This window comes from Cynoglossus semilaevis, chromosome Z (genome assembly GCF_000523025.1).
Source record: "Cynoglossus semilaevis isolate Cse_v1.0 chromosome Z, Cse_v1.0, whole genome shotgun sequence".
NCBI classification, from domain to species: domain Eukaryota; kingdom Metazoa; phylum Chordata; class Actinopteri; order Pleuronectiformes; family Cynoglossidae; genus Cynoglossus; species Cynoglossus semilaevis.
The window spans coordinates 2403480-2416893 of record NC_024328.1 but is presented as its reverse complement, the minus strand read 5'-3'; the positions used below and the strand labels follow the sequence as shown (position 1 = coordinate 2416893).

Here is a 13414-nt window from a genome sequence, read left to right as displayed (position 1 = left end):
TCAGATCTATTCAATTGACAGCTCTACTATTTTTTACATTAATAGCCAATTTTAATCAGTGTCTCTCCAGAAAACAATTATGGATGTGGTAATGTTATTTTCTTTTTTAGCAGTACTGTGAAAGCTCCACTTTGTCAGTGGCTTGGAGCGGGGGAGGCAACACCTTAGGTCTGTCCAGTGAACAGCAGCTCTCCCTACATTTATTTTTCCAGTAAATGCTCAGTGTTGTTGTTTAACACTTTAACAGTGGAGAAGTTGAGGCTGGAACCAATCCTCCACACACACACCTCTGGAATCTTTCTGTGTTATGTAATGGTGTTCTATTAATAAAACATGACATATATTTTTGTCAGGTATTTTAGAAGTCTTGGAAAAAGCTGCTCCTAAATTCCGTGCTCCTCTTCTCACCACCATCACTGCTCATATCAAGTGCTGATCTCATCTCACCTGCAGACGTTCTCATGTTATTGTTTTTCCAGACAAACATTACGTAAACATTAACATACGTTATGTCACGGATCCATAACATCAACACAGTTCCTGGACTCAGCGAGGACACGAGGAGAAGGAGGTGAAATCCTCCCAGGATCAGTCTGACATTACATCCTTCTGCGATTCTGTCTTCAGAATTACAGTTACATAAATGAAGCAAATAACGCTATGATGTTGTTTGCTGCTGATTACTGTGACTGACACTGACGTGCACTAACATGTGTTCAGCACTTTTCTTTTCGCTGCAGTTCACTGTTGGTCACTGTATCATCTCCTGCCATCTGTTTCTCTCTCTCTCTCTCTCTGTGTGTGTGTGTGTGTCAGATTTACACTGACATGTCACTTGGTGTACATGAGCACAAACGTGTAAATTGAGTTGATTTAATTTAGGTTGTGACATGAATCGTACTGTACTACAGTATTCACTATTTAATAGTCCAGTGTGTAAGAGAGGAGAGGAGAGGAGAGGAGAGGAGAGAAGAGGAGAGGAGAGGAGAGGAGAAGATTAACACATTTCTTGTTTCATGTGTAGTCTGACTAGTCACTTGATGGAAAAGCTGAAGTGTTTGGCATCACTTGATTACACTAATTACTGTACTTTACCACTGAAGCGTCCATTGTGCATCAGATACAATGACAACGACAATACATTTAGCATCAAATACAAATGTATAAACAGAGTAATAGAAACGCCACCAGATACCTGGCTATTGCAGAAAACTGCTTTAATACTAAGACCAGGAGAACAATGATGGAGAACAAAAGTCCACTGTTGTGTTCCATTGTCTAGGACTTTCCCTTTCGTAATATCCCTTTTATTATCTTCTTTACCATTAAGATGATTTGAACGACTAACTAATAAAAGGTCAATTTAAACTTAAACTTATCTTTATTTGTCATTGTGACACAGCACAGCACAGCACACCATGCACAACGAAATTTAACCTCTGCATTTAACCCATCACCAAAGTGAACAGTGGGCAGCCGTGGTCAGCGCCCGGGGAGCAGTGCTTGAGGACGATGCCATGCTCAGTGCATCTCAGTGGTAACCTGGCAGTTGGTGGATATTTCACTAGTTTGAAAAGTTTAAACAACTCTGCTGTAAGTTAGGCCACTATTATTCAGCTGATTTGTGACTATTTCTTTTACTAAAAATATCTTTGGGTCCTTTTTCATAATAAAAATAATCCTTTTTTTCAGTTTTAGCCTTTTCTGTCCTAACTACTGTGTTGCTATCATTTTGATCTGTCCACTGGCTTAGTTTAAGCTTTAGCTCAGTTTTGAAGAAGGGTGGAGTTTGTTTTTTTTTATAAATCCAATTCACCAAATAAATATGTGAAGTTGGTGGTAATTGAATCTGCCCCTCCCCCAAAACATTTTTAGCCAACCCAGCTCTACAATATGTAATCAGTGATATGCTGCATTACTCCACAATGTTTTTCTCAGTGGATCTTCACTCCCTCCTTTCTGTCTCTCCTCTTGCTCTGTCTCTCTGTTAGCGCTAATCTTTAGTCGTGCTCACAGTCTTACAGCTTCCTGCCTTTCCACATCCCTCTCTCTCCCTCCGTCTTCCTCTCTGTCTCTCTCCCCTTCAGCATCACTTCTTTCTCTTTCCCCAGTGAGGATGACATCCCTGATTTTGATGAACCAGCGCAGCTCATTCTGGCTGCTGGCTTCTGAGGGAAACCCCACATGAATGGTTTCACTGAAGCAGGAGTTGCCGCATCTGTGGAGGACCAAGTGCAAGACCTGTCATCTGAAGCAGCTTCTCTGTAAGTGTCCTCACTGTGTTACTTTGTTCATCAGTGGTTAAAAAAACAAACCAAACGGCATCTTTCCTTCAAATACTTCAAACTGTTCCTGTGCCTTGTTTCAGCCATTTCTTAGCACATTGCATCACATCTGCCTAATGTTTAGAGTCTTTGACACCTTTTAGCTGAGGATTTATGGAATGCTGAGATGATTAGAGATGAGGTGGTGTTGGTGTATGTGTGCAGCTGCAGCAGCAGCAGGAGTAGCAGCAGCAGTAGCAGCAGCTGTATCTGCTCTGTTTGTGAGTAAGCTGCTATTCTTGGTCACGACACTAAGGTGCCACGTCTTTGTTTTGACCATCTCTTCATTGGCATGCTTACAGTAGAACAGACTGGTACAGAGGGTCATCGCCCCCTGTGGTGTGGTTTCAAACTCCACAGCGTTTGAGTGTGTAGTTCATAATGACATCATCGCCTTTACTGTACATAATGAATGAGACAAAAGTTATTTCTAAGACAAAAGTTCATCAGAGCATGTGACATAACAAGATTTTCAAAATGATCATGAGTCAATTTAAAGCATCAGGAAACATGCTGCTGTCATGGAAGTGCTGGAAAACAGAAGGAGCAAGGTTGAATATATAAAAAAATTATATACATATGATAAAATAGTTGTAAGAATCTCTATGGTAACAGCAGGTTTAGATGAGAGGAGAGGAGAGGAGAGGGCAGGAGAGGGGAGAAGCGGAGAGGAGAGGATAGGAGAGGAGAGGAGAGGATTATTTATTGACATTTATGCTTGACCAGTGAATGTCACACTCAAACCTTCTAGAAGCAGGATTTCTTTTGTCTTCATCTTTACCAAAACATGGTTACTTTTAGTTAGTCTGTGACAAGTATGTTTATTTTAGTTTTTAATTATATTTCCCTTCAATACATAGGACCAGATGTGACATTATGCTGTTGCAAATAGATTATTTAGCTTTAAAAAACTGCTTTAGAGCTAAATCAGCTATTTGCCAAAAACTTTCTTTAGTTGTAGTACTAGTAGTAGTAGTAGTAGTAGTAGTAGTAGTAGTAGTAGTAGTAGTAGTAGTAGTAGTAGTAGTAGTAGTAGTAGTAGTAGTAATTACTGGTAATCTTGATGTTTAATCACATCTGGCCAATATATTTTTTTATACAATTTTAAGGTGCCTGCAACAGCTCAACACACAAGCATATTTTATTTCCACACTTAAAGTTAAAAGTTTCATTCACACTCTAGGCTTCGGTCTCAACGGTGAGGGTCTCAGCAGGTAGTGCAAGTAGTCTATTAAAAACTATACTGCTGAGTCCAAGGTTTTCAAAAGCAATCTCTAAGATTTGCAGTCTCGTCAGCCTGTCCTCATTCTAACCTCAGGTCTTTTTCCTAACAATCATGCTTCAAGCTATTTTCCATTGAGACTGAGATGAGTTAACCTGACAAGGAGTCCAAACTTCTTCAGTTTGCTCCTCTTAAGAAGAGCCAGTGCTAACTTTAATTCTTAGATGAACAGCTCAATTCTAGTGATATGTTCTGTGTAATGCAGCAAAGGGACAATGGGTAAATGACTGACTGCTGTCGTTCACCATAATGTATAACGTTACTGTGGAGGAAAGAGGAGCAGAATGAAGGTGGAGAACACTGAGGGAGCAGCAGAGACAGAGCAGTTATAGCCTCTGTGAGTTTATGATGCTCCATCATCCATCCTCAAATGTCATTTCACCCAGAGCCTCCTTCAGAAGCCCACACTGAGGCTCTCAGTGGTTTGGGTCTGTGGTGTAATGATGGGCTGGATGTTTGAAGAGCTCTGAAGAGGGCTCACTCTACTTTTATAAATTATGATATTTTACTAGGCTTAACTACCACGGGGATTCACACAGTGAGACACAATGTTCAGAGGTGTTGTGTACAGTAGCTAATAGTTGATACTGGGTCAGGACAAAGGTTGGTACAACTTCCACAATTCAACACCAACAGACATTGTAATCTGATGATTATTTGTAATTGGATTTAACAAAAAGCAAAGTGGGCTGGGACGGGCTGAAGTACCTTAGAAGAGGTTTGAGTGTGAGTCTTAATTCACTACCTAATAGAACAAAAATTAAGTGCAAAACACAACTCATTTACACAAATAAAAAACAAAACACTCCACCATCACATTTTCTTTCAGGCGAACCCCCTAGTGGCAGCTAGCACTACACTCAAACACGATTCTTCAGCACAACTAGCTCCAACAATCCTTTCAAATGAACCACAGTGCAGGATCTGAACGGCACCTCAGCATTTTAACAATGTCACACAGATTTAGTCCAATAATATAAGTCGGATATTATCAACCACAATAAAAAAATGCATTGACTATTTGTTTAAATTACAACCAATCTTTTCTCAGCTAAAGTGCTAAAAAATTAGTCCATCTCATTCTAAGACTCTGCTGTTGGTAAATTGTTGGAATAAGTGTTCCAGCTGTCGGAAATCCTGAGATTGGATTCTAAGAAAACAAAAAGTACAGGCTGTGTTGGTTGCATCAGTCGCATCAGCAGTAGTACGAGTAACAGTTATCAGTGTTATTAGTGAAAGTGGAAGGACAGTTGATTGAAGAATAATTGGTTATAGAACAGATGGTGGACGCAGTAAAAATAATAGTAGTACCAGCAGTAGTTAATTTATTTAAAATAGACTGAGTGGAATAAAAGTGGTAGAATTACAACTAGAACAAATGAAACAGTCAGAGTGGTCAGACTCAGAATCAGAATCAGAAATGTTTTTATTGACAGGTAGGTTTTCAACTACGAGGAATTTGTTGTGGCATACAGTGCAGCGGAAAAAATGTACATGTACAATGTGGTGTTGATAATATCAGTAGGTAGATGTGTTTGTAAGAGTGGTCAAAACAAAGTACAGTAATAGTAGTAGTGTAAGTGGATGAAGTAGTAGAAAATATTGTTATAAATGTTACTCTATGAGAAAATAATGTTTTTTTTTTTTTTTTTTGTTTCTTGGTTGTTTTTGTTTTAAGGTTGATGATATTGGCCACACTGAGAATAAATCTAAAGAGTATAAAGACGTCTGTATTATCAAGTGCTGTAGCACCATCTGGTGTCTGCCTGTGCATGTCTAGAATGAGTGAACTGAATGTGCTTCAGGTGAATGTTGCTAAATTCTAAAAATGACTTGGGTTTGTAGAATTATATAATTGCAGCTGCTGAGACATATTTATATTTAAGAACTGCAGAGGCTGAAGCCAGAAAGCTCCAAACCAATTTGTTGTTGTCATGACAATAGTGTGTGTGTGGAGAGAAACAAGAGGAAGAGAGATCAAACTCCATGGCAGAGGAACTTGAAGTTTGTTATTTTTTAGAGAATAACCTGCAGCACAACAGTGTTTTCAGAAGGTCGATGGTCCGCTTCTGCCCACAGAGGGTACATCAGCACTCCAGCCTGCACTCTGGTCACTCACCAGACTGAATGTAGGGCCACACCATGACTGGGATGCAACCTCTCTCCACTCTCCTCCTCCTCTTCAACAACTCTGACTCAGTCGAGCACACAATATTCTGCCTACGAGAAAGACCTCTTTTACTTGGTTAGAAGTTTTTTCTGCCCGAATTTAAACTATGCTGTTATTGAGTTCATTTACACAAGCACTGTTTGTGGAGCCATTCAGGGGGAAACAACGGTGTTACGTATATGTTACTATGTAGCCCTATAGAGTTGCATAGTATAAAGTACAGATCTTTTTTTTTAACATATTAGATTAGTCAGTTTGCTCCAAATCTTGGCTTGGATAATCCAGCTAACTCTAACCCAACTTTCCTTCTCTTTTAAAGACTGATCTGCATCCTTGGAGTGACATTACTGCTCCCCAGAGAAAACTAATCCTGATTATCATCACTGCCATCACTGTAAATACCTTTAATCATTATTGATCATTAAGATCATCTTCATCACCTCTTCATTCATTGTCATTGTTGATTATTGTCTTTGATAATCATTCATCATCATTTATGTTTACCACCATGTTCATCATTATCATCAGCACCATTGTCATCATCATGGACCACCTGCTGTTCCACCGTTTGCTGCCAGTCTGACAGGACAAGCTTTTTTTAGGAAAGAACTGAACTAAAAAGAATAAAAGCCTTGGATCGCTGCACAAACATAATGACCTCACAACACTGTCATCTCTTTGGATGTGACATTATTTTGTGCTCATCTGCAGCGTTTAAACCTCGTCACACAGGTGTTTCTGAATCAGTGATGATCTGTCGATGACATGAAACAATTTAGTTTTAGGACTGGTCTGAACAAAACAGGTGGCTTCCACTGTGCTTTAACTCAAGTGATGTGAATGATGTTTGTCACATTTAAGATATACAGTTTGTTCTCTTAGAGCAGCACAGCTGTTGGAAGCTGCAGTAACACAAGGCGCAGACGATCAAAGTGTGAAGACACAGGGAGGCACTGTAAAATTGAATCCTATTCTTCATATCATAATAATGGTAAAATCAAAGCTTGGGATCAATATAAAGCCTCGTTTCTGAGGACTGTCTCAGAGAAGTGTACTTCCTGCTGGTGCTATCGTCTCATGATCATCCAGATAAACACAGTTATGCAACAGTGGAAACACACAGGGCTTTGCGAGCCTCCACATGTGAGTTGATCTTGAGTGGAGCATCTTGCTGCAGGGAGAAGTGGGAGGTGAGCCGTTGCTTTTATTAGACCTTCTCCCTCCCTGGCTCATCCATGCACCTCCCTCCCCACTGCAAATGCTGCCAAATATATCCAGCGGTGGTAAAAAGGCTGCTGTATATAAAGGCTCCAAGGCTATTTTTAGACTCTCTTCAGCTACACTGTGAGTGCACGTTTGGTCTGAACTGTACAGATGTCTGTGTAGTATCCACACAAAATATATTACTCTGTGTGTGTGTGTGTGTGTGCACGCCTGCACGCACGCATGTGTATATGTGCATACTAATCGAGTATCTAGATAGCTCTAAATTGATTTACCTTTACACATTTATTTTTCTTCTTTTTCTTTTCTTTGAATTCAACTGAACATTGGTGACGGTTCACTGAAATGTGAAGAAATATATTTTGGTCTAAATAACTTTTTCTTTGTATTATTAGTCATTATAATACCATTTACTTTACTGTTATCTTTTTATCTATTATTTTATTTTATTTTATTTTGGTTGTATAATTTTGACATTTTAATTATATTGATTTAGTTGTAGACCTGCACCTGTACAATGACAATAAAGTGTATTCTTACTGTATTAGACATATATACAGCCGGCATATGATGTATGTTAGCATAACAATAGCAATTATTAAAATGATAAGCAACATATATGTATGTGTGTGCGTGTATAACTAAATAGATTTCTACTAAACTGACAAAGAAAGTGAAAAAGCAGCACATTAGTATGAACATTGTTACAGCCTTTGCCTCCAAGAGTTTTTTTACAATTAAATCTGCTTCCTGTGAAAATTACCTCACCTCTGATCAATATGAGAGGATAATGAATACAAAGTGTTTTACATAACAGTCAACGCCTCAGTGGCTTGTGAGAGCTCAACAGTAAAAACTGTTATCTGTTCTTTATTCTTCTCTCCTCTCCTCCTCTCTCTCAGATTACAGACTTCATCCTTCGATATAACAGATACAACCAGACACCTGCAGGAACTACAGCAGATAACAAGTCACAGACAGCACCAACGGACACATGTCACAGGTACAAAGCTTCTGATGTGCTACTATTCATCCATCTGTGTCTGTTATGTTTTTATTCACACATTTATTCACACAATGTGCACATGTCCTAATTAGACGAATTCCACAGTCTGTCAAACATCAGTTGTCCATCTCATGATTAGACTAATTTTAATTTGTCTCAACAAATAGTAAACATGCAAGTAAATACATTCATTCATAAACTACTTTTCACATATAATTGGCAAATTAGATATCTTTTATTACAGATTTTCCAAACCATCAGATCTCATGGATGCTAATGTGTCAACCCTCAAATCAAGTGGATAATTTTATTTTATTTATTTCCAGATGTAGCTATGTTTTGAGTGAGTGTGTTCTTTGTCATTGTTTTAAGGTTGAACAGGAAATTTCCCTTGTCCAGAGGAGAATGTCTGACCTGGAGTCAGTTCTGCAGCAGAAGGATATTGAGTTAAAGGCCTCAGAGACCCAGAGGAGCATCCTGGAACAGGACCTGGCCACCTACATCACAGAATGTAGTGTAAGTATTCCCGTAGTCAATGAAGTCTAGCACTTGTAACATGACTATTGTCGGATCACTGATGGGCGGGAATTAAAATGATCTCTCTTTGACTTGCATGCACTTAAAGCAACGTTCTCAATCTGTTTTTTACCAACTTGAACTGGACTTGAATTTCCAACTGGCATAGTTGGATACATATAAAAATGAAATCCTTCCTATTACAAAGCAGCAAAGCTGCAAAGAACCAACTCCAAATTATGTGTAAACTGATATTAGCATTCACAACAGACCTTGATTGTTGTAACTCAGACTGTTCTAGATTTCTGTAGATGCTGACAAACTGAGCTGTGCTGTGTTTTTTTTTTTTTTTTACTGCAGAGTCTGAAGCGCAGTTTGGAACAGGCCCGTATGGAAGTGTCACAGGAGGATGACAAAGCTCTGCAGCTCCTCCACGACATCCGTGAACAGAGCAACAAGCTCCAGGAGATCAAGGAGCAGGTAGGAGTTCCAGCTTCAGTTGCAGGTGTTTATCACTGGTTCACGGTGCTCGACTACTGTACTGTACTGTACTTGCTCTGTGATAAAGGAAGGCTGAGCAAGTAGGAGCACTGGAACACATTATTGATCAAGTTAGTAAACTTTTTACTCATAGTGAGTTGATTTTATTTTGTATTTTTTACTTTTTATTACTGTCACCTACTTTGAATTCATTATTTTTGGCATTACTTGAGTTTTTGAGATAGTAGCTTTGCCTAATATTTTTATTTTTCTACTAATTGTTTCACAATATAGTTAAATTCAAATGTAATTCAATTGTACATTATGTAATTTTAGCTCCAGTATTAAAAAGTATAGTATGAAAACTATAGTATGAAAGTAACAGATGAATTCAGATCAACAATTATCCTGTCAGGTAACTTCTAATAAAACCATTGCTAGCTCTAAGCTATTTCACAGCTTGCTTTAGGTCAATACTTAGACCTGTTCTAACCATTATCTAGCTTTTGGATACATGTACAGTGCCGTGAAAAAGTTTTCCCCCCTTCCTGATTTCTTGTGTTCTTTGCATATTTATCACACACAAGGTTTAAGATCATCAAACCAATTGTAATATCACAAAGAGACAACCCAAAGAAATGCAAAATGCAGTTTTCTAAATGATGATTTAATTTATTAAAACACCCCAAAAAAAAAAAAAAAAAAAAAATCAAAACCAAACCTATCTGGCCCTATGTGAAAAAGTAATTGCCCCCTGAACCTAATAATGGGTTGTGCAACCCTTGGCAGCAGTAATTGAAATCAAGCGATTGGTGATGAGTCTTTCACATCACTGTGGAGGAATTCTGGCCCATTCTTCTTTGCAGAATTGTTTCAACTCCGCCATATCGGAGGGTTTTCTAGCATAACTGCCCGTTTAAGGCACACCGCAGCATCCCAATTGGATTTAAATCCAGACTTTGACTTGGCCACTCCAAAACCTTAATTTTGTGTTGTTTTTTTAAACCATTCAGAAGTGGACTTGCTGGTGTGTTTCGGATCATTGTCCTGCTGCATGATCCAAGAGCGCTTGAATTTGTGGGCACAAACTGATGGCCAGATGTTCTCCTTCGGGATTTTCTGGCAGACAGAATTCAGCAGAATTCATTGTTCGATCAATCACAGCACGTAGTCCTGGTCCTGAGGCAGCAAAGCAGCCCCAGACCATCACACCGCCACCACCATTCTTCAATATTGGCATAATTTCTTTTTATCAAATGCTGTGCCATTTGTACACCGGATGTAATGGGCCGCACACCTTCCCAAAAGTCAGTCCACAGAATGTTTTTCCAAAAGTCTTGAGGATCATCAAGATGTTTTTTGGCAAATGTCAGACAAGCCTTTGTGTTCTTTCTCGGCAGCAATGTTTTTTTTTTTTTTTTGCTTGGGAACTCTCCGGTGGATGCCAGTTTTGGCCAGTGTCTTTGTTATGGTGGAGTCATGAATACTGAGACAAGCGAGGCCTGCAGTTCTTTGGATGTTGTTCTAGGTTCTTTTGTGACCTCCTAGATGAGTTGTCATTGCACTCTTGGAGTAATTTTAGTAGGTTGACCACTCCTGGGAAGGTTTGCCACTGTCTAATGGCTGTGACAGCGGTTTGCTGGAGCCCCAGAGCCTTGAGAATGGCTATGTAACCTTTTCCAGACTGATAGATTTCACTTTTTTTCTCATTTCTGGAGTTCTTGAGATCTTGTAGCCTACTTCACTTTGTCTGACAGATTCTATTTCAGTGATTTCTTGATTCAACAAATATGGTGGTAATCAGGTTTGGGTGTGGCCTGTGAAATTGAACTCTCCTGAAACTGTGGTTAGTCACAGTTACTTTGTGATTTAACAAGGGGGGACAATTACTTTTTACCTAGAGCCAGGTTTGTAATTTTTTCCACCTTGGTAGATATAATCATCATTTAGAATCTGCATTTTGTATTTTCTTGGGTTGTCTCTGTGTGATACTTAAAATGGTTTGATAATCTGAAACCTTTGTGTGTGATAAATATGCAAAGAACACAGAAATCAGGAAGAAGGGGGAAATACTTTTCTATGGCACTTGTATTTCTAACCTTTTAAAATAGGGAATTCAGTCTTTTTTCTTACATCTATGACCATAGATTTGCTTTCAGTCATTTCCTTTATTTCCCTTTGGGATCAATAGAGTACTTATCTACCTATTTGCTGCACTAACTTCAAAACTCTTGTTTATTTTTGTCGGACTGATTGATATTTATCATTGTGACCCGACACTGGTGTTCACCGTCTCCCATTTCCCAGTTCAGAAAAGAAAATTACTCCGCTCTACACGGAGACCCTAATTACTCCAAATTTGTATTTAACAAGTGTGTGTTATTTGTGAGTGTGCGTCTGCATACAGTTCATGACATTCAGCTGGTAGTTGCGAGAATGAAAGCCCTTCCAGGACTGACTTGTTTACAACTAAAAGCAATAGAACCTCATCCCACCGACATTATCTGCCACTTTTTCTTCAAAAGGTAATAGAAGAGCAACCTATTTTTCCTCAGCCTACACACAGGCTGATTACCAAGTGCTGGAGACATTGTGCAACGGTTGCCATGGAGATGAGGGCCATATACCTACGAGTGAAGGGTGCACTGATGCAGTGGGCAGGCTGTCGTGATCAAGTGCTGGGGCCTTATCTATTATATTCGCTTTTAGAAAGTGAATATGCTTTCGACCATACCTTGGGATTTCATTCCGTTCACAACAAGCAATGTGACGATACATCCATCAAGTAACTGAGGAAGTTAACGCAACATGAAACACTTGGGAGCAACCAGAAAGGTGGATTAGTTTAATTCATTTATTACTTATTTATTTTGATCTGTTTTTGCCAATAACAGTGGAGTGTTACTTGTCGTAGCTAGAGACCCTGGGTACCAGGTGATAAAATACCTGGTAGGTCAGAAAAAGAAGCTGTCGTAGTATGTACTGCAATGTACTGTAGTATGGAAATAAAAGGGAAACTTTTGAGAATCTGAGGGGAAGAGCTGTATTTGGAGGCAGGAAGAAAAAAATCTGGCAGCACTTTTGGCATGAAGAAGGTACAGAAAGACATTTCCAAAAGGCAAAGAAAGTCCAAAAAATGGTACAGGAAACTCAGTAGAACTCTGTTTTAGAAAGGGAACATGCAGTAGATGTCAGTGTTGGAAATAACAAGAAGAAGTAGAGGAAGAACAGGTGAAAAAGAAAATCGAAGAAAAAGAAGAGCTGTCAATGGAGAAAAGACAGAAAACAAAGAAGATGAAGAAGAAAAGGAAGAAAGAAAAGAGATGAAGAAGAGGAGGAAGAGGAAGACCAATAGCAACAACATTATCAATAGTATAAATGACAAATGAGCCACTGGGGTACACTAGGATACACAAGCCAGTGCTACTATAGTGATACTATAGTGCCGGTCCCGAGCCCAGATAAATGGTAAGGGTTACGTCAGGAAGGGCATCCGGTGTAACACTTTTAGCCAAATCAAATATGTGAATCACTAAAACGATTTCCATACCGGATCGGTCGAAGCCCGGGTTAACAACGACCACCAACAGTGCTGTTGACCAACAGGGTACTGGTGGAAATTGGACTACTGTTGGTCAAAGACAAAGAAGAAGAGGGCGATTGATTCAGACAAAAAGAGAAAAGAGGAAGAATAGAAGTGTTGGTCTGAAGTTTGGAATGTAGGTACAATTACAGGGAAAAGTAGAGAACTGGCTGATATGATGGAGAGAAAAAGAAGAATAGACATTTTGTAGCAGGAGACCAGGTGGAAGGGCAGCAAGGCTAGAAACATTGGAGGAGGCTACAAACTGTTTCATCATGGTTCAGATGGGAAGAGAAATGGAGTAGGGGTGATCCTAAAGGAAGAATACGTAAGAAATGTGGTGGAGGAGAAACAAGAGTCAGACAGGTTGATGTGTGTGAAGGTAGAAATAGAAGGAGTGATGATAAATGCTGTTAGTGGTTATGCCCCACATGTGGGCTGTGATTTGGAAGAAAAGGAGAAGTTCTGGACTGAGCTGGATTGGATGGTAGAGAGTATCCCCAGGGGAGAGAGAGAGTGGTGATTGGAGCAGACCTAAATGGTCATGTAGGGGAAGGGAACAGAGGAGATGAGGAAGTGATAGGTAGGTCTGGTGTGAGGGAGAGAAACTTAGAAGAACAGGCAGTGGTAGATTTCACGAAGAGAATGGAAATGGCTGTGGTAAACACCTATTTCCAAAAGAAAGAAGAACACAGGGTGACGTACAAGAGTGGAGGCAGGTCCACACAGATAGATTATATTCTATGTAGAAGATGTAATCTGAGGGAGATTAGACCAGTAAGGTGGTGGCAGGCGAGAGTGTAGCCAAACAACATGTGATGGTAGTGTG

The 13414-nt window shown here is 39.4% G+C and overlaps 1 protein-coding gene across 5 annotated transcripts in view; it reads left to right on the top strand.

The window, feature by feature from the left end:
- The first annotated feature begins 1881 nt into the window (after positions 1–1881).
- The window catches only part of citb (citron rho-interacting serine/threonine kinase b), a 43583-nt gene continuing 32050 nt past the window's right edge, over positions 1882–13414 (top strand). For 2 of the 5 annotated variants that reach the window (XM_025053053.1, XM_008335686.3), the window contains exons 1-4: positions 1884–2264; positions 7903–8003; positions 8379–8522; positions 8883–9002. In XM_025053053.1, coding sequence (XP_024908821.1) covers positions 7995–8003; positions 8379–8522; positions 8883–9002 — 273 coding nt within the window. In that variant the 5' untranslated portion in view covers positions 1884–2264; positions 7903–7994. Of the gene's footprint in view, positions 2265–6095; positions 6171–7902; positions 8004–8378; positions 8523–8882; positions 9003–13414 lie in introns of all 5 variants that reach the window. The other 3 variants (XM_025053052.1, XM_025053054.1, XM_017043183.2) reach the window with 3 other exon arrangements.